We start from the raw sequence: 21,806 nt of genomic DNA, 5'->3' as shown, positions 1-21,806 counted from the left end.
ATTTGAAAGGAGCTAGTCGACGGTCGGGGACAAGACTTCGGCAAAGTGACAGCGGCTTTCCCTGGACAGCGAGGGAGATAATGAGAATAGTGGATTTTGTTTGTACTTGTCGGTACAGAGCAGCAGTACAAGGGAAGTCACTCCAAACGGTAAGCGGCGACGACGGTTTGCTCTTCAACGGTTAGCGTCCATACTACAGAGGACTGTTTAGTCTTCGCTGTCTTTACACTTGTTGGGGTTTGGAAACGCTTGGCCGCAAAACACTTGTGTCTCTTTATCTAGACCTTTTATGTTTTATTTATTTATTTATTTATTTTTACAACTTGCCTACTTCTCTACAAACCAATAAAGGAAACAATCCCCACTCACTGTAACGGCTACTCGCTTGCGTGCAGCGGCGGTGAGCGTTAGATTTCGCTCTCATACACATGTCATTGGTAGAAATGAAGATTTATGCTAGTTCGGTTTCTAGGAACCAAAACCATTTGTTGTAACAGTGGATGGCTTGCCCAACAAACCCTCTGTGGTAAGGACAGTTATTGAGCGCTTCTCTCGGGGGAATTTCTGATTTTTGTTTCGCTCTTCACGGCGTTTCCAGCGGTTAAATGGCTTCTGAACTCCTGGCTAGGATGGCGGAGAAATGTATCTATGGTGGGACCTGCCTGTCCCTCGCCTTCATTTTCTGGTCATTCACTCCAACTTACAAAGTATTTTTCTTCTGTTTGGTTGCTGTGCCTGCGAATGAAGTTTTCAGTTTTCAGTTTTCAGTGTTCAGTGTTTCTGTCTCTGACATCCTCAAGTTCCGCATTTTAATCCGCATTTATGTATACGAGATAACTCTCAACATCAGGAACTGCACTTGTGATCGAGATATCAGGGCATTGATTACATTTTAAGAAGTGAACATATCTTGTCGTTGGAAATATCAGGATTTTGCCCCACATAAAGCACCACACAGACCACAGATGCTCCAGCATCCAGAAGTAGGCCAGTAACTGGCCTGTATGTCATGTCATGCCATGCCAGGTCCCCTTTGGTGGGGGCGTCTCACTGGTTCATCTGAGTAGTGGGGGAGGTTGCAGACAGTCTGAGTCAAAGATCTCCAGCAGGATCTAGCTCTCATCCTCTGCCAGATGTCTGGTACTCATTGTTTTACAGTCATTGCCCCCCCCCCCCCCCCCCCCCCCTCCTCCTGTGTTTTTGTTTTCAGTATAATGTTGCAGATGTGCATGCTGCTAATGGCGAGTTAATTTCCCCACAATTTAAATATGCATGTAATTCATTCACTGATGGACAGCACTGTTTGTGAAGGACGTGTAAGAAGACAGATGTTTGTTTTTTTTGTCCAGCTGTATACATATGGATGCATAGGATCTTATACACTTAGTGCACATCTACAGTCCACAGACATATATGACATATCTTTTTTTTGCTTAGCTGTACATGCACATGTTTACAAGCCTATAGCATAGCTAGACAATTTCTTATGGTTCAATCGTCAGTGTGTGAATGTCACACTGTGTGACACTGTGCCCCCCCCCCAACCCATCCCTCAGCATTTCTGTTGCCTCATTGTGTCCCTCTTTCTGCTTTGTGTTCTTGCTGCAGTTAAATGGTTTGATTTCTGATTTCTGTTCAAACCACGACCATTGTTCAGAGATCAAGTCCCCATTGAGTTAACCAAATGTAATGCCCCATTTACAACTAGGGCATTTTTAAAAGTGTGGTCTAACATACAGGATGTGCCCACCTTATTTGGATCAAAGTATATATTATTACATCCCTCTTAATATATATTTCTGCACAGTTTGAATTTAAGAAATGCATATGAACTGAACTTTTATTTGCAGAAAGCTTTAAGACTCTTGAATGTGCTCTTGAACAATGATCCTACTGCCCTCTCCGATCCCAGCAGGATGTGAGCCACGTGTGAGGCAGAGCATGTGAGCTCTTATTTTGTTTTTATGTCTGTGAATGGGCCTCAGTCAGCAGCATCAACCATTTTTAGTACAATCAGAGTTGGTTATTAAGTCTTTTTTGGTTTTTTTTGAAGTCACCACTGCCTCACGTTGAGGTATCAAAAGGCATTGATATATATTTTATTTCCAAGATGAAAGCATTGAATTCAGTTAATAGTTTTATTATCACTAAATCCTAATGTCTTAATCTGAGGGAAAATGTAATGTCCATCTGTAGTTCTGTCATAATTCCTCAATCAGCAGCGTTCATTGTATTCTGTTGTGATAATATTATTTCAGTGGAGAGGCAACAATAGCCTTTTTGTCTGCCTGAATGGTGGCTTTATAATAAACGTCAAGGGCCTACAAACGTACCAGTGTGACAAAACGCACCAGATAGTGAAGCTTTTTGCCAACCATAAAAAAGCTTTAGCCTTGCTGTGTGACTCCCATGAAATCCTCTCACAGTTTTCAGAGCCCATATCAGCACACACAAGCCAAGAGGTAAGAGTAGCCCTGTACAGGTTGTCAGTTTGTTAAGAGTTAAGTATAGAGACAACCACAGTGACACTCAAATTCGCACGTATGTGCTACTTTGAGTTTCCCATTCACCAAACCTGCATGTCTGAAATCTTTGTAGACCCAGTGACAAGATGCAAACTCCACACAGAAGAGCCAGCCAGCTAGTTCTGATCCCCAGATTATAGAAAACCTAATACCTAGATCTAGAATAGAAGTGACGTTTCAATTGATAATGAAAATAATTGTTATTTCCGGATAAAGTGATTATACAGCACCATCATGTGTTGGGCCATTACATTTGGGCAGTAGCATGAGCCTCTTAGAAACCAGCGAGACATTTGCACGCGCCAGTTTGTCTATAAATTACTCAAAGCTATTCCCCACACCCTGTCCTTGATTAAATTGAGGTCACATTACTATTGAGATGGTAGATTGTCACTCAGGCTGAAAACTGCCACACCACCGAGGAGATGAGTGATGGCTCCATGGGATAATAACCCAAATAGTTGTTTGTCTTTTGGCATGAAGGCTAAACTGGGCTATGTTGGAATTTCCCTTCTATGATTGTCTCCAGTTTGTCTTTTTTACATGCCACTTCAAATTTGTTTTTGCTCCAAATACTTAACCTCCTTCTGTTGTTGAATCGTGGTGAAATTACGCTTTCCCTCCAGTGTAAGACTGCTCCTCTCCCATGTACCATAATCCTCTGTTTCTGTGCTTATTAACATGATGTGTACATGAAAACTATGATATATGAATATAAATCACCAGTGGAGTGTGCATCAGTGAACCTAGCATCATCTTTGCTTAGCTTTTTACTTGAGACCATCTAACTTTGTCCCTAGTTGGGCCTTTTTCATTGGTTACTTGCTCTCTATGTGTTCACCTTCTTGAATTATTTAATCTGTCTGGCACCGTAAAAACTAGTGTTGTACTGAGGTGCTGTGAGGGTATTATAGTGGTACACAAACAGCAGAAATGGTACTAGATCTCATGTTTTGCAAGCTTATTGATGACCTGACCACTTCCATCTTGTCGCAGTTAAATAAGATTGTTGTGCAAAATGACTTTTGGAGAAAAATAACATGCGTCACTCTGACTTTGTCTAACTTCCTACACTGTGTATTTCCCTTGTTCATTTCTTAACAATATATTATTAATTGTTTAACTCCATATTGGAACAGTTTGATTACTTGTCTATAATTCAAGTTTACAAAGCTTTTATAACATAATAGTACTTGTTTATAATGTAATAGCACTAATAGTTACTCAAATTCTGGATGAGAGCTTTCCCCTGGTTTCACTGTTTGTATTATGACTCCATCTTTGCTAGGAAGAGGATCCATTTATGAGAATGTGGCTTTCTCAGCAGGGTCCTGTGGTTATGTGTTTATGAATACTGTTCCCTTGACATTCCTGTCCTCCTCATACCACCCCTTGAAAAAAGTGCTACCACTCTGGGAAACGAGGCCTCTCTGGCTGGCCTGCTACTCCTGCATCTAAAACTTTGTGTGGTCATTGTTATATATAGACACCCCCCTCCCCCAGGTGAGGGGAGGCAGCAGCAAGGAAGCAGAGTTCTCAGGCTGGGTCAGATGCAGGGTGAGGTGATAGAGACCCCCTTCCTCAGGTTCCAGCTTGTTATTTCCTTTATTAAGATATGGAAAAAGTTAGATTGTTTGGGATGGTGAGAGTTTCCAGTGAATCTACTGTATGTTCTGTGTGCTTAGCTTTGGAAAAATGGTAAGACACAGCGACAGTGGTAATATTGAGTGGGACAGGACAGAAAAGCCTCTTGGGGACAGCAATCTATTCTGAGCCTTGTGCTTTTCCCCAGTCCCTGTTCTCTGGATGTTTGGCCCCTGGGTCACACAGTCTCTGTGTCGCTGCTATTTTCTATGCATAAACACAAACACTACAGCTATACAAAAGAAACGGAGGGAGATGGTAGAAAGAGAGCCTCAGACAGCAAGAAAGACAACGAATCTCTTGTTGAAGAGACTTTGTGGCTCACTATCAAGGCTTCCAACAGTTAGATTTTTTCTCATTAGTCTAATTCGGTAGCATTCTTGTCTCTGTTCTTGAAGTTGATAGCCTAGTTTATATGGTCTCAGTGGTCGCTTCCACACGGTCAAGAGTAGATGAAGTTAGCACACTGTTTGCCATGCTCTACTGTGAGTCAATAGCCACTTTGAACAACTCCTTAGGGGAACCACTGGGATTAGGGGTAAACAATTGTCCATTGTCCATATGCACCATCACACCTGCAAAACACATGTTTTGTAGCACAGGGCTTTGACATTTGCTTCCTTGTTATGTCTATAGAGGGTACTGACGCATCTTGGCTTTATTTACATATACACAATATCACTGCATATGTAATGGTTGGTCATTACTTGCAACGTGCTTGATGATGGTGCAAGATGAAACCGAGAGGATCGTGCATGCAGTTATTCAGTTTGAGCAGCATTACTGTATCTCTGAAGCTCCATCTGGAGTCCATACCTTTCTTTAAAGAAGGGGCCAGTGTTGAACATCTCATACCAGCCTGCTTAGATTTCCTGTGGGGTGACTTAGTGATTCCTTGTCTCTGAGGGATTTCCTTTGTATAACATGCATTTTTTATAACCGCCAGATCAACATTATGTTGAGAGGAACGGAACAGAAGATCTTAAGTTCTGGTGAGGGTGAACTTGATTGCCATCTGTGGCAAATGAAACAATTCTGTTCCATTTTTACAGCTACCTTGCCCCTGCTAAAAACAGAGAAACCTCTTAGTGATCCCAAGCTCTCTCTCCAGTTCTCTCTGCTTTTTTCCCTGTCAGTCTCTGCTTCTTTTAGACACATGCATGCTTACATGCACACACAGTGTGTCTGACACCCATTAACAACTAGAACTCTGAAGCCATCTGGGACTCAAGACTTCTTCATGTGGAAATTGGAGCCATGTGGTCGTTTGTTAGCCTCCTTCCTCTTCTGAACTGGAATGATGCTTGTTCTCCACAATCACCAAGAGCCTACAGCATTAGGCTAATGTACTGGCAGAGATAATAACATACACTGCATTGCTGAATATTCTTTGAAGCTTATTGTTGTAAGTTGCATTAGTAATGAGTCTAGAAATGACTGACTAAGACTAAAACCTGAAGTCAGATGATTTGTAAAACCACCATAATTACGTAAGTAATGAATTTAATGTGTTGCAATATATGAAGAAGGTATCACACAAACATGAATGTCTTTTTTTTCTTTAGGAATACTAAAGACACTATAGGACTCAAATCACATAAGTTAATATATATGTTATAAGGGTTTGTCTTGGCTGTCAGTTATATTATATATATACTTGATTTAACACTAGGTGTCAGTTAATTCACATTCTGAAATTCTTATTTTAGATCTTTTCAAATGGAATGCAAGAGCAAAAGTTTAAAGGCCCTTCATTTAGGAATCATTAGAATAAGCTGGCATTTTGTACTTGCCTTTGGTAATTGGTGGGTAGTAATTTTTAATACCCCAGGGCAACGTAATGTAGGCACATGCAGGACAGATGATGGTTTATAGTGCAGAGTGATCATAAATGATACAGATGTCAGTGCGGTATGGGAGTAAGCTTGGTAAGGTTAACACAGTTGAATGAGTGCCTAGCCCAAGCTTGTCTTATCTCGGAGCCAGAGCATCCTTTGGCTGACCACACAGCATTGACTAATCATCCAGTGGTTAAGAGAACTAAACATCTGTCCTCTGTTGCTTCATCATACCATCAGCAATTTGGGGTTAGGATTTTTAAGTGCTAACCGCACAGAAAACATTCAGTGAAAATGAAAAATGTGATCATATATCAGTAATCAATAAATCTTTCCCTTGGGATTTCAATGCAACATCTGTGTAATGCTTCTAATTTAGTGTTTTCAGTGAGCGACCACAATGAACACATTTAGTTTAGATGAAACAAGATGAAGTCTCCAGCCCAGTGAGTTCATCTTAGCAACCTTCTACCATTCGTTGTGCTTGTATAAACATCCCACACCCTGATGTAGTTTCACTGGAGGGTTTCAGCTCAAGTTGTCAGAACACTGATACACTCATGCACGCACACATCTTACCTAACCTAAACTATTAGTCCAGAGTCACTGCACTCTGAGTTTCCAAGATCCCACAGTAAAAGAACTACTGCCAGACTCTTTCTAATCGCAGGATTTCATTCCGACTTTGTAACTGCATAATCCTCTGTCTTAAATCTGACGACTACTGAGATTAAGATTGATTATAAATCAAAAGAGAGATGATCATGGATCAAGAAATATATAACTTGTGCTTTATCATCCCAGTGAAATAGATTAAAAAGTAAATAAATACATTTCAGTAAGAAGAAGTACAATTACTTATTCTAATAATTCTGCCTTATAAAAGCCCTATTATTTATGGCTTAAGAAATGACACTGTAGATGATGTGGGTCATAACCAAGCTGAACACAGCACGGAAATGCAATACATTTAGAGATAACACATTTTGGTGATAAATCAAGGAAATTTTGACTGCTGCATCAATGTTTAAAACCATATAATTAGATGGATGTGATTCAGAATGCTTTGCAAGCTGTTTGTGGTTACAACAGTGCACTGAGAGCTTATATAGGCAAGCTAGATTTAGAGCTCTATGTCATAACAGGAAATGATGTCACCTAGGCCCTAGGCTCAATGTCTTGTATCCTGTAAGCAACCAGATCATCAAAATTTAGCCATACAGGAAAGTGGTTTCTCACTACGCAGTGTCATTAGCTCTCTACATTTCTGGCCCACTCTCTGCTCACTGTCTAAACTGACCAACCCACCACTTTCTCACCACCACTACATTTTGAAAGATATATGAAAGGATCTGTATTTAAATTTATTCTGTTAAAGGTGTGAATCCCTATTGTCATGTCTCTGCACTTAACTCCCAGCTCACATTTTCTGCTTGAAATCTACAATAGTTTCTTTCTCTTAAAATCTATAAATAATTAAAACCTTAATTAATCTCTCTCTCTTTCTCTTTCTCTCTCTCTCTCTCTCTCTCTCTCTCTCTCTCTCTCTCTCTCTCCACCTCCCTCCCCCCTCTTTTTCAAATGTATTCCCTCACACTTCAACAAAACTGTAAACTCCCCCCATCTATGATGTTTAACTGTATCTGCATGATCTCTCTCCCACTTAGTGACCTTCTCTGCTGCCTACTCACTTTTTTCCTACAGCTTCCATCTACCAGACACCTTGAGTTTCACCACAACTACCAACCTTTTTAGTCACCACTTGAAAAGAGCTGTTCAAAGTAAATTTCTTGCCCATTGCAAAGGGGCTCAGCTGTGTTGGAGACTCACAAGCAAAATATGAGTAGTGTTAATGTGAACTGACCACCGTGTGGTATTATTCACATTTTGCTGACTATAAAACGCCCAGTCTGGATGGTATGAGGGATTTGTCAGTAAAAGGGTTTTTCCTCCTTGAAGGAAGACCCATGTTGTTGTCACACTCCTTGCAGTTATCATTGAACCTGTTGTTGAAGGAGTGGCGGTCACTGGTTTCCTTTTCTTCCTGAACCCAACACAATACTATCAGCAGTCTGGAGACTCAACACAGGAAGTAAACAGCTAGAACCTTAAGATGAAGCATAACAGACCTTTTACACTAATTTACCCAGTAGACAGTGATGTGAAAAAAAGCTCACAGTCACCAGTGAGGAGCTTGAGTGAAAAGCCTCGAAGTTAGTCATGTTTTGCTTTGAATAATAATAATTCTCACCACTTTTTTTTTTTGTCTGGTCTCCATTTGTTAACAAATATATTTTTAGTATTGTTGTGTATCATATAGTTGCAAATGCCAGCAATGTTAAATAACTCAGCAGGTGCAATGGAAAGTGTTGTTTGTATTTTCACATATTGAAATCAACACTATACTGTAAGCCCACTTTGCTAGTTGGCATAATCTTCAAGTTTTTCTGCAGGTGATTCAAAGAAGCAGCATACACAAACAGGCCTCCACACACTTTTTTACACCAACTCCTATCTGAAAGATTGTTGTAGTTCAGATGTCATTTTTTTTAAATTACTTCCACCCCTGGAAAGAATAACAGTATAGAGAAAGCTCTACATTCTTTTCATGTTCAAACCTTAGCACTCAAGATGTTTGAATGTAGCCTGCATTTAGTAGGCAGGCAGTTTTCCCTGATTATATGATATAGGCAAGGTCAGAGACAGGTCAATGTTGCCCCCTCTCAGACAGCTCACAGCTGCTCAGAAAATATGCTGATGCCTCAAAAAACCTGAAATACCCTGACCTGAGGTGAACAAGAGAAGGGAAATGGTAAAAAAGAAAAGCAAAGGACAGCAGAGTCCATTTGTTCAGTGGTCTGGTTTCACTGACCACTTGTTAGACAGGAGACTCAGCTGTTGTTTTGATGGATAAGACTGGATGATGTGGTGTTAGAAATTAGGTGTATGGTTGAGGGGTCTGGTACCTGATGAAAAGGAAATAACACATCAATATTCCTATCTTTAATGATTAATTCTGATTGTAGAGGAGACAGAAGCATCTTGTGCACATGTGTGAAAATATACAAAGCAACCCAAAACGTATGATTTTTTTTTTATACTCACCAACTAATTGCATCTTGATATTCCATGCCTTGCGACCTGCCCCCTTATCTTGTCATTGTGCCTGCTGTTCCAGCATTGAGATGTAAAATGTTGTGTAAAATTGCTTCAGGCAAATTGTCTTCACTAGCATAAGGGTTCGAAGGAAAAAGCTAAAGAGTCTTTGTGAGAGGTGGCAGGTGCTCTCACACCTGTTGCTGCAAGGCATGCCAGACATACACACCACCTGAGGCCTCAGCTGGCTACACATGCCATCAGGCGTCAGTGAAAGTATTCCTCGGCGCACAGCATTTGTTTCAATGAGGTCGCCTGTGGAGTTTTTCCTCTACAGTGTCACAGAAAGTGACTCCAAAGAAGTTTGGTTTTAAACCGACAATTATGTAAAGTTACTTTTATATTTAAATGCATTAGTTTGACCAACAAAACAAATTTTTTAATCGAATTCACATAGATTCATACTAAAGTAACACAAAAATAGCTTTGTTTCCTCCCCTGTCAAGTGGAAGACTTTTACTTTGACTTAAATTTTCTCATCTTGGGTATTTGTCTCATGACAGCATTTAAATGCAAACCATAACAAAGGCCTACTTGTTAACTTGTTCCTTAAATAAACCAGCGGTTACTTCTTAACGCTGATGCTTTAACACCTACAGTACATTCAAAGACTGCAAAGTCTGACCTATGTTTTCTTTTGTCTACTTTCTTCCATTGTGCCTGCGAGGTGTAGCTGACACATTCTTTGTATCCAAACATCTCTCTGAGATGCTGACCTGGCAAACAAGTGTTGAGGCTGTTCTCTCTGGGGTGTTTATTCAGCCTTGACAACTGCTAAACAGCCGAGCCATGCTGGCCGAGCACATCAGCCCAGGGAAGGCTGGAGACAGGCTTAAAGGGACAGACTGGGGTCAGGTGGGGTTTATACTGTGAGAAAAAGAGAGGGGGAGAGGCTCCAGGAGCCTCTGAGTTCTGGTTTCACCACAGGCGCTGGCCTCAGATGGCCACCTCTCTGTTTCTGTCCTCATGGGCTCAGGCCAGTCTCTCACTGTCTTACTTCTTGAATACTGTGATTTGGCACCAGTGAGGCTGTATGTGCATGCAGGCATGAATTACTGTACATGCATACAAGAAACATAAAGTCCCATGACTGTCACTGACTCACACTTCACATATGCCTCTACTGACCCACTGGCCTTCTGGGACTGCAAAATACTCTGAAATGACACATAGTTCAACATAGAGTAAAATCTTTTCTTTCTTTCTTGCTTTATGCGCTTTTTCCAGTGGCTGTTTTAGACAGTATTTGTGTATGAGGGAAAACCAGGAAAAGCTTGTTTGGAAGCCTTTCACAGCACAGATTATTTGGCATTGGGAGAGGTTTAGAGACTCAGTCTAAACCATCTTGATCCACTCTCAGCCTGTCCTGAGCTGCCCTTATCACACAAATTAATCGGATTTAAAACCTGAAATTTAGGCAAATTTGGAAGAATGTGAAAAACGCACTGTTTTTAAAGGCCCTAAACAGCCGGAGACAGTCAGATGTAACATATCAGATAACTAACATGAGAACGAAAGCTTTCAGATTTTAGGTGTAATTTCTTTTTTTCTGTATTCTTTTTGAAACTGCTTGGATGTGAAATGGATTAATTCTCATTTTTCTTCTGTTTAAGTAATGTATATTATACACTTCAATGTCGGGACTATCGTTAAAGAGAGTTAAATGTGCAGTTTAACTCTCTTTAACTCACCACAGAGAAACTGAACTTGAGCTATAGTCTATGATACCAACTATTTAGTCAGTTTAGGCTCTGGGAAGACTAACAGGAAGTTTGCGATGGCCTTTGGGCTTGCCTCTTCACTCAATGGCTCTGTATAGACTCCAGTACGCAATAACATTTATCTTAAAAGCACAGAGTGTGATGTAGGTCTTGTGACCCCACACTATGATGCAGACCATTTGTATAATCTGTGTCACATTTATTTTTTTGTAGACCTAATGCACAATTCTCAAACTAATGTAGCCCAGCAATAGCATGAATTAGTCACATGACCCTCTGAACGTCCAGGCCCTCCAGCTTAGCACAGTTCTGTAGTTGACCTGCACTCTGACCTCAACTTAAATAGATAATTAGCGCAAAGTATGTGATGATCTCTATATATAGTGGACATCCACACCAAAAACAGTAGAGAGCAGTAAATCACGAAGCTACAATACCTTTTTAATATAGATATTCACATTGATATTTTGATGATTATTAAAGACATTTTTATCTACTTCCTTTCAGATTTTGACATGAAGAAGGACATAGACACACTGATAGCAGAGGAACGTGCTGAAATTATCTCTAAATATGACAAGGTAAGTGTGTGCACAAAGAAATATTGAAGGCACGTTTTGCGAAAGTCTCGAATGTAAGGAAGGTTGATCCTAAAAAAGTAAAATCATGATCATCTGGATCATAATTTTCCATCAAAGAGGGGAAGCCAAGGTGTTTCACACCAAAACAGAGAAGTCGATGGTCTTTCTTGTGTAGAGTGGCCCTAAATGGTGCATGCAGTGTGTGAATAGATTTGTAACCAATGGGCAGTGGAAATGGGATTACTTGGAATGATCAATGAATGACACAACAACAGGGAATGTTTGCATTTGTGTGTCACAAATTGGGGTTAAAACCCTTTCGAGTGCCCATGTTAGGAATAGGAAAACAAGAGAAGCCAAAGATCACTGGAAGGTTTAGTCTTTTTAGTGTTGTTTTGTAGGCTGTTGGAACAAACAAGTAGAGCAGATTTTTTTTTTTAAATGACTGAAAAATATGTTTTCATTTTTATTTCACCTCAAAATGTTACCTGACATGTTCAATTTATTCTACTTGTTTTATCTGTATCATAATTTGTTTGCAGCTACACAAGCACCATCTGAAGTCACTTTTAACTCTTTCTTTTGCATGCAGTGTTTTCTAATAAGGGGTTAATGGTATGTGGATGTTTCAGGGCAGGCAGGAGGGAGTCAAAATTGACCCATGGGAGGATGCTGACTACAGCATCTTTAAGATCACTGACCGCTTCGGCTTCCTGCAGTAAGTTGGCCGACTTAAAGCACTGACAGCTTTGTGTTAGTGGATTGAATGAGAACACCTTCATTTGTATCTCTGTCACACTTTCTGTCTCATCTTTATCTCACTACGATGATGTCTTATATTAATGTTAAACTTAGATTATCATCTCAATGGTCCTATTTATAACACGTTGTGTAATTCTTTCTGCTCCAGTGAGGAAGAACTGCCAACACCCAGTGCGCTTGAAGAGAAGGTATGAACTTTTTTTTTGTCCTCCATAGCTAGTCCAGATTTTGACCTTGCATGTGATATAGTTGCACCCTTTCACCTAGGCAGCTGACCACATGTATATATGTCTCTCCTTTCCCCAGCAAAAGCAGCAGGAGGTAGAGAGAGTGGAGAAATGGCTGAAGATGGTGAAGAACTGGGACAAGTACAGGAACAGTGAAAAGGTGTGTAACACAATAGTAACGCACATCAAACATCAGTGAACTCAGGGAGTCACACACACACCAATATGCTGTCTCAATTTAGCCCTTCTTTCCCTTTTTTCAGCTAAAATATTTGATTTATTATTTCCACATCTGTTAATAATCTGTTTTCCGTTCCCTTTTTAACTAGAGCTTATTCCTTTATCCTCCCTTCTCTCCGGTCTAGACAGCTAAAGCAAGTACATAAGTGCATGTGATGAGTTTTTGTCATTCAAGAGAGTTAACAAGGGTACACTCCACAGAGCAGCATTCATATGTGACCCTCGGCCTCTTGCCTCTGATTGTTGCAGTGAAGACTGTCTCTCTATGTTTAAAGAGAGTCCTCATTCATGTCTGTCCATATGTCTCTGTCACATATGTTTCAGTTGGTGAAGCGTGTATATAAAGGCATCCCTCTGCAGCTGAGAGGCCAGGCATGGGCCTTGCTTTTGGACATAGGGAAAGTCAAAGAAGACAACCAGGGAAAATATGAGGTATGAATCTTAAAGCTGATGAGAGTTCCTCTAAAATGTGGATACTTTGAAATAGTGAATTCTAACAGTTGTCTTTTCTCCGTCCTCCAGAAAATGAAGCAGCAGGCTCGTGACTTCTCCACAGAGATCAAGCAGATAGACTTAGATGTCAACAGAACCTTCAGGAACCACATTATGTTCATGGATCGCTTTGGAGTCAAGTGAGTTGTTCGCATCACTCAGAAGAAAGCTGTGTGGAACTTCATCTACAAATGTTACTGATGCAGCGGGATAATTTCTTCATTCCCCCTTTTAAACCATTACTTTATTGCCATACAGAAGAGTCACACGTTTGAAACCCTGAGTAATTTTTACCTCTCCTATCGCACTGCTTAGATTCTTGTGGTTGAGACAGTTTAGTTACCTTTCATAACAAATATCCTCAACCTCTTTTGTCTCATGGTGTCTCCAAAGTTCTTGTTTTGGTTCTCTCTGTCACCTCAAACGTTCAGGTTTGCCCTCACTGAGGCTCTTGTAGGGTGTGACCTCTAGTTTAAACCTTGAAGCAGCCCCCCCCCCCCCCTATGCACACACACACACACACACACACACACACACTCACACTAAACCAAAGCGGTTGTTTCCTTTTCTGTGTTTTATTAGCCTTCCTGTCAGTGCATGAAGCCCCACAGGAAATGGCATTCATACAGAAATGTGCACAGATATGAGGTTTGTACATACAGAGTAACACTGCCCACAGTGTTATCTGGAGACAACACTTACATATAATAATAATTAAGAGAAAAATAATAAGTTTAACTACAGAACATAAAACGGTCTGTTATGTTTTATAGCATTTGGTTGGCGGCTGTGGGACAGGTGTGAAAGCTACTGGTTTGTCTTTGTCAGTATAACTGAGTATGCTCCCTTCTTGCTCTCTGCAACGTCCTTCCTCTACAATTCAAAGGTACTAAGTCCAAGCAGACCAAAACACCACTGCATCCTGTTTGGCTGCCCACTCCTTCCCTGCAAGTCAACAGCTGTCTCACTCACACTGAGGCAGTGACAGTGCTATTTAAAGCTTTCCTGTCTCTGTCACTGTCTTAAAGACATGTATTTACTATAGAGGCCTGGAGAGGAGACATCCTCTCTGTCTACATTAAATTTCTTGATCCCTCTGTTCCACTCACATACACATGTGCTTACACAATGGCTGCCTTTTGCTCACTGTCTGAAACAGTTGAAACTCAAGATGTAATCAGCCATGCAGCACACAACCCTGTGGTCATAGAAACTGGATAGAGGCTGCATGCTGTGGAAGACGTTAAATGATGAAAATCTTTTTTTTTGATATTCGTGTGTCACAATATTTGCTGACATACAGGAAATCATGAAAAAATAGAATCCATAAAAATGTGATGTTATGTTTTGGGGTTTTTTTTGTGTCTTTATTCAATTCCGAGTGTTACCACAGGACTAACAGATCACAGAAGTCCCTTCACACATGTCCTTCAATAAAATAAAATGTTGCAGTGGGTGAGAGGCCCACAAGAGCATTCACACACTCATACACAGATTTACACAATCACTACCAGGATGATATGATGCAGCCCGGGTTTGTCAGCCTCCCCAGAAATAGTTGCAATGTTTTGAATCTGTTTGTGTTAATTTAGGGATGAGGATGTTGAGAGATCATTAGTCATGTGGCCTTGGGGAATTTTCATTTAATAAACTCAGCTATACTCCAATACAGCTTGTTCAATTGTTGCTAAGGAATCACATCCTTGTTTTTAACTTGTGGTTTTTCTGTTTCCTCTTTAGGCAGCAAGCACTGTTTCATGTACTAGCAGCTTACTCTGTCTACAACACGGTAAGTGTGTTTACATGTGTGTATATGTGTGCATACTTAAGTGTGTGTGTTACATAATATGGAGGAGTCTTGTATACACTGGCTAGGCAGCAAAAGCAGCAAACCAGTGGCGCAACAGCTGCAAGTCCACCGAATGCATGCAGCAAAGAACAGGCCAAGCAATCTCAACCCATCTGTTCTCGTTCTTGTTCAGAGCCTTGGGTGATATCTTTTATTTATGAATGCGGCTCAGCCTTTAACACACAGCAACACAGTCGAACAGCCAGACCACAAGTGAACCCACATCTATACTCAGTGATCACATCGTTAGACCAAGTTCCCCTTTGACTCTACATGTACTTCACCTTGCAAGGCAAAATACAAAAGCAGAAACCAAATGGATTAATCATATATTACATGCATTTTTCAAGCAAAAGTTCAGAGGCAATTTCAGTTTCTGTCAGTCGTGAAGATTTTTTACCTGTCTTATATGATTATAATCTGAACATCTTGAGGTTTTAGACTTTTTGTTCTGACAGAGCGAGGAGTTTTAGGCTTTGGGAAATCGTAATCTGCCTTTGTTACTACTTTGTGACAAATTTGTAGGACAATGATTAGTCAATTAATTGAGAAAATAATCAGCAGAATAATTGATTAGGGAAACGAATTGTTAGTTGTAGTCCTACAAAATATTATTTACAGTACTGTGATATACAGTAGCTATAACACAGTAAAAATAAGCCTTCTCTTTGACGAACAAAACATTTTGTCCACTTCATTAGTCATTTATCGTGAAACCCTGAACCCATTTCATCCATTTTATTGTTCATTTGTAATCTTAACAGTGTTTCCTTTACAGTAATGTCTTTGAAATGCAGCTACGGATGCTGAGGTCAGACATAACAAGGATTCTATTCAACTAGGAGTTGCCATGAAGTCTCAATGTATTTTTTCTACCATAAAGCAGAGTAGGTCTCAGTGGAGTGAAATCTGGATTTTACAACAGTTCAGCACAGTTCATCTCCCCTGTACACAAACATAGTCCATGTCTGTTTTTCTGATTTGGTTCTGTAGTCGGTTCCTGTGTGGTGGAGGTGTTTTAGCCAGAGGAAATGGAAATGTGCTGTCCCCTTTTTCCTTTTTCCCCTCTTCTCACACACTGCTCATAAGAAACTGGGTCAGTAGGAGAATGCGAGAGAGAAAGGAGGGAGGGATAAGAGAGGAAAGTGTGTTTGTCCTTTTCGCCTATGTGATGGTAGAGAAGAATGTGGAGAATGTGTAGTTTAACCCCAGTGCAAACATTAATTATATCTACTGTATTTCCTTGAAAGGATACTTTGGAGTGTCCATCTCTAGCTGTGCAATAAATCTTAATACGGACAAATACCAAGTGTGTGTCTGGTTTTGTGTATCTGCACTTGCCAAGGGCTATGTGTTTAGTGTAAATCATTGAATCATGGTGGAGGCAAATTGGCGGTAATTCGAGTTGAAGACATGACATTACTGAGAATGTATATCGGGCTGCAGTAAATATTTTCACAACCTTTAGTAAAAGTGTTTATAATCTTGTAGCTGCTTGTACAGTGGGTCTGAAGCTTCTCCTGTGCAGTAAAACCACACACAGTCTGCCTTCAGACCACATCAGACATTCAGGTGCTCTCCTCCCTTGGTCTCTCAGTCTGTGTGTGGCTGTGCTCTATTAAATTATGAATAATTCCTCTCATTTGCCAATTCTGTTTAATTGAACCTGTCTCTTCTCCTGTCCTCCCTCAGGAGGTGAGCTACTGCCAGGGGATGAGTCAGATTGCTGCCATCTTGCTCATGTACCTGAATGAGGAAGATGCCTTCTGGGCTCTGTCCCAGCTCCTCACCAACAGCAAGCATGCGATGCACGGTGAGACAGAAGAAGAAATGAAGACAGAAGGAAAACACAATTATACAAAGAAAAATGTTTGAGCATATCAAAAAATAATAATAGTTTGTTATGAAAAAGAATAAAAATGAACAAGGCCACTACTAATTTGGCCTTTTAAAAGGGAAAGTATGCTTTCATTTCTAAATATTATGTCTCTGTGTCCCTCACCACACACCATTTATGGCCTGGTGATTTATTTTTTCTTTCTGTGCTAGGGTTCTTCATTCCGGGATTTCCCAAGCTGCACCGTTTCCAGGCCCATCATGAGCTTATCCTCTCTAAAATGCTACCTAAGCTGAAGAAACACCTGGTGAGTTACAGTACATCTGTATGACTGATACTTTCTGTCCATGCAGCAGACATGGAGCAACCACAATGGACTGCTTACAAGGTCATGGGATGCAATTGATTTAATCAGACCATTACTCATTATGTGATTGATTTATGTCACAAAAGGCCACATGGTCAGAGTCAGGACGATTTGGAAAGTAAGATTTATAACTGAGAACAGATTATAAGGAGTTATTTCCCATAGAGACAATTTCTCATTAATTCCTGTCCCACAGGACAAGGAGCAGATGACAACAGGGATTTACACCACCAAATGGTTTCTGCAGTGCTTCATTGACAGAGTGAGTATTTTCTCATGTTTCTTCGTCGGTTGAAAGAATATGAATTGCATGAAAGTTCCATCTCCAAAGCTTCACAGTTTATATCTAGTCCCAGTTGTATTCTGCTCTTAACCATGGTCATATATCATGATCTCACAATGCATTCTCTGTGCATTTTTTGTGGACATTGCACCACATTTGAGGTTGTTTTATATTTTTTTTAATCAGACTGACTCTCTGCTACCATGTGTCTTACATAACAGACCCCTTTTACCCTCACCCTGCGTTTATGGGACATTTACATATTGGAGGGAGAGAAGATGCTAACTGCCATGGCGTATACTACCCTCAAGTTACATAAGAGTGAGTATGAGGCTGGCTACGTTATCTTTCTGCCTTCTAAATGAGTCAAAGCAGCTTCATGCCCAGACAGAGCCATGGCTGCTGTTGCTGCACCAGTGAATGTTACTCTGTGGATTACATCGCATGGTGCCTCACGCTTGGCTGCCTGCTAACTGGATGGCTTACATAATGCAAGTGGCGAGTTGCTGTGGAGAAGAAACGAAAGCTGACTTTTCATTGGATGCTTGCAGGAGGATTGCCTCAGCACATTGGTCAATTTCTTGCAAAACCACTTTTATGACAGGACACTTCCTAAAGTATCTTAAAGATAGGCCCGTGTTAGCGAATTACTGTCTTTAACGATATAATACATATTTATGGTTCACCATGTCCGAGGTTACTCGGCATTTAATCTTGTCTCTGGTCTCCCTTTCTGTAAGTTAAATTGCCACTGTTTTATGTCTTTTGTTGTGTGCGTCCAATCAGAGCGTCTCCAGAAGCTTCAGTTAGAGGACCTAAGGGAGTTTCTCCAGGAGAAGCTTGCTGCGTCCTTCTTCCTGCCTGATGATGTGGTGGTTGAGCATTTGCAGGCTGCTATGTCTGAGCTACGCAGTAAAAAGCTGGACCAATCTCCTCCAGGTGCAGTTGTGTTCTTTTATTTCTGTTATAGTATGAAGCTACAATCACCTCCTCGTCTCATTTATCCCGAAGTATCTTTTTTCCCCTCTTTGATGTCATCCTTATCTTCCATTTCCTTCTTTAGCCAAGTCAGAGGAGCTACCAAAGAAACCTCTGGGTCAAGAGAGACAAGTGGTCCTACTGCCGCTGCAGCCTGACTCTCCTCTGGGGGTCAAAATAAATCTGCAGCCCGAAAGCCAGCCCAATACAGAGATGCAGCAAACAGACAGCATCACCCAAAACCAGACCCCTTCTCCTGCAGAGCCCCAGGACTCAAGTAGCCTCTCCAGGGCAAACACACCTTCTTTGCCTTCACCAGATCCAGTTGTAGTCCACACACAAAGAACACCTTCTCCTCTAAGGCCTCAAAGAGCACCTCCATTACCTCCAAAAGCAGACAAACCCTGTGCTGAGGGCGGGTTGGACAGAGATGCGAAGCAGTCGCTCCCAGAGTGTAGCCAGAACGAAGACGGGGGAGACCCAGAGAGCCAACCTGGAGACCCAGAGACCCAGGAAGAGCCTGTGGATTGGCCTCCACCCTACGAACCCCCTGCTTTGGACATTCTTATCATGCAGTGTGAGGAAGAGATCATGGACCTCCCAGACCTGCCACCTCCACCTCTCTTTTACCCTGAGCAGAATGACCAAAGGCCTCTGGATTGTGAGTCACTCTCTCTAAGGACTGGGACTAGTCCAGAGACCCAGCGCCGCTCTCCTTCTCCCCGCTCAGCCCTGGTCTCTCAAATAAAGTTGTCTCCAAAACCATGCCCAAAACCACCCACTCCTGCCTCAAATCCCTCTGCTCCCCATGCTTTCTCCTCCTCCCCCAGACTTCCTCCCCCGAAGCCAACAAAGTTCCCAGTCTCGCTCTACGTCCCTGCACATGCAGGAGACAGGCGGCCCTCCAACACCTCCCAGTATGACAACCTGTCTGAGGTTGATGAGGATGACCGCTACCTGGACAGGCTGCTGGGCTCCACACCTGAGGAAATTCCCTGCATGCACGGCAATCCTCCACGTGCCATTAATAGAGACTATGACCCTGCTCTATATCCTCTTCCTCCACCTCCTGTCTTCATCCCTCCTTCCCCTTCTCCTGTCCCTCCCTCATTGTGCGTTCTCCCCAGTTTGCCACAAGAGCCTGAATGTGAAGGAGGCAGCTGGGTGGAGGACTCCATCATCCCCCCTCCTCCACCTAGTTTTGCTGACAGACTCACTGCCTTTCAGTGCAGCGCTGCCAGCTGTTCAGACACACACAGAGCCGCCTCACCCAGTTACTCTAAGCCTTTCTCCAGGGGCCCCAGGGACCATTCTGCCTTCCCAGCACCACTGCTGTACACCGGGTCTCCCCCAGGCCACTCCAGGCCCTCAGGACAGTCAGCAGTAGGCGTGCCCTTGGTCCGATCCAGCCCAGACTTTTGCAGGATGCCTCCAGGTGGACAGCAGTTACCCAAATCAGTGACCTTTTAAAGTTTCCAAGTATCATTCAAATGTTACTGATTATGCCAGTATGATTCAGACTCTCTGTTAATGCTTGTTTTGTTTTCAAAGCCATATAAGAGGTGAAAGGCCAGTAGCTATTCAGTGTGTCAAAGGTCTCTGTGTATTTGTGTATGTGTGTGTGTGAGTGGAAGAGAGAAAGGACTTTTTTCATTGATTTGTACAGATTTGTGATACTTGCACCTTTTTTTAAGGGCAGTGTCAAACTTGTATTTAAAACTGCCGTCTGTTACCGTTTGCCGCACAAAAAGCAAGTGTTTTTTGGGGGTTTTTTTTTTTGGTTTTCAATTTTATTGGACAGTAATGAGGAATTTACACAGTATTAAGGTCATCTAATACCAGCTGCGTGTTTCACCTTTGCTTCTTCTTTAGTTAGTCTCATTTGGCTCCAGCAAAGTGTCTTATCTGATCGCAGTGCACTGAGGGTAGCAACTCTAACGCAAGGGCTTTTGAGGCTGCAGCACAAGGTCGTCTTTGCTAGAGCACCCAAAGCCTATACATTTATACTGCGTTTATAGTCAAGTGTGAGCAGGCTCACACCTCTTAAATGTATGACAAACTATAATGAGAATCTATTGATATAACACAGTTTCTTTACTGTATATTTAGGTCAATACTTGATAACAAAGGACCACTAAACCAGGTTGCACCAAAGCAGTTTGCATGCAAACTTTTTAAAGGTTGTAAAGTTGTAACCACCAGCAGCAGGGAAGACATGGTGCAATCTATCACTGGTGTACGTACAGGCAGGAGGCAGTGGGTACCCTGTGGGTATTTTGCTGCTTTTTTTTTTTAGTTTTAAATTTTGTTGGGATGCTGTCAATTTCAAAGAAATAGTTTCAGTGTTATATCTGTTTATCTGACACTTTCACAGCAATAATGTACTGTTTCATGTATATATGCATGCACTTATCAAGGCTAAATAAGATGGAAATATAAGAATAACAGGAGGATTTACAGTAATCCATGACACATATTTATGAAGAGTCGCTCCCTCTAGTGGTCGGAAGTGTTACAAGACAGTAAAATGGAGTCTTTGCATTTTAGAACACAACCTGTGACAGGATGCTTTTGAGAAACTAGTCCCCGCCATGATATAAATGCTACCTATAATGCCTGTTTATGAATGTGCACATTGTAAGCTAGACTTAAGAAAACAAGGACAGACTCCTCATCACACTGTTCCAGATTGTCACAGACCGGGGAGAGTAGTGAATCAGTTACAGCTAAATTTCTTGATATGCACAGCCATAATTTAGAGCCATTGCAGTGACTTTACTGCCATTTCATTTTAATTGTACAGAGTAAAAGTTCTTCAGTAATGGAAGTTGAGCCATAATATACTGTACAAGGACCTAATAGTAAAATATGTTTATATTGTCTTTTCATTCAGTTATACTGTATATTACATTATATACTGTCTCATCATCTGTGGTGTTTGTTGTTTGCACTGGTCTTTGTTATTACCAAGAGGTTTTGCAAATTCTCCTTCAGTTACCTTCTAACGGAGTTCCAGGTTACTGCTAAAGAAACATTTTTCATTGTAGCCAGATGTTAACAAATGTTTAATGGCTTGTTCATGAACTTTGGTCTGACTGCTTTGATTCATATCCAAGAACTTGAATCTTTGCCTGCACTTGGCTTGCTGGAGTATTTTTAGTCATGTGACCTGACCACCAGTTGTACATCACTGCTTGTTTTATGGATCTGGTTGACAACAGTGATGCTGAGGCTCAGACCAAAGCTTGTGTACATTTATGCACCTACTTATTTCAGTTTTATAAAGCGTTAAACCTGAGTGTGTCT

At 41.3% G+C, this 21,806-nt stretch overlaps 1 protein-coding gene across 1 annotated transcript; it reads left to right on the top strand.

The window, feature by feature from the left end:
- The first annotated feature begins 8 nt into the window (after nucleotides 1–8).
- Nucleotides 9–21,798, top strand: LOC139635997 (USP6 N-terminal-like protein). Its single transcript, XM_071503629.1, has 14 exons — nucleotides 9–149; nucleotides 11,392–11,465; nucleotides 12,098–12,183; nucleotides 12,376–12,415; nucleotides 12,534–12,614; nucleotides 13,019–13,126; nucleotides 13,217–13,326; nucleotides 14,927–14,975; nucleotides 16,728–16,848; nucleotides 17,085–17,179; nucleotides 17,436–17,501; nucleotides 17,744–17,843; nucleotides 18,309–18,461; nucleotides 18,586–21,798. The coding sequence occupies exons 2-14, from the start codon at nucleotides 11,400–11,402 to the stop codon at nucleotides 19,968–19,970; spliced, it is 2,460 nt and encodes an 819-aa protein (XP_071359730.1). The 5' UTR covers nucleotides 9–149; nucleotides 11,392–11,399; the 3' UTR covers nucleotides 19,971–21,798.
- Nucleotides 21,799–21,806: the final 8 nt, after the last annotated feature.

The sequence above is a fragment of the Trachinotus anak genome, unplaced genomic scaffold (assembly GCF_046630095.1).
Source record: "Trachinotus anak isolate AG129_WGS33_773 ecotype Australia unplaced genomic scaffold, CSIRO_AGI_Tana_v1 ptg000002l, whole genome shotgun sequence".
Lineage (NCBI taxonomy): Eukaryota > Metazoa > Chordata > Actinopteri > Carangiformes > Carangidae > Trachinotus > Trachinotus anak.
This window is presented reverse-complemented; position numbering and strand designations above follow the sequence as displayed.

Bases quoted from the DNA above. Each gene is read 5' to 3' on its own strand.
- LOC139635997 (XM_071503629.1), top strand. From the start codon at position 11,400: ATGAAGAAGGACATAGACACACTGATAGCAGAGGAACGTGCTGAAATT. The intron at 17,180-17,435 runs GTGAGTTACAGT...CCTGTCCCACAG, and splicing joins CTAAGCTGAAGAAACACCTG to GACAAGGAGCAGATGACAAC. The intron at 17,844-18,308 runs GTGAGTATGAGG...GCGTCCAATCAG, and splicing joins TACCCTCAAGTTACATAAGA to AGCGTCTCCAGAAGCTTCAG.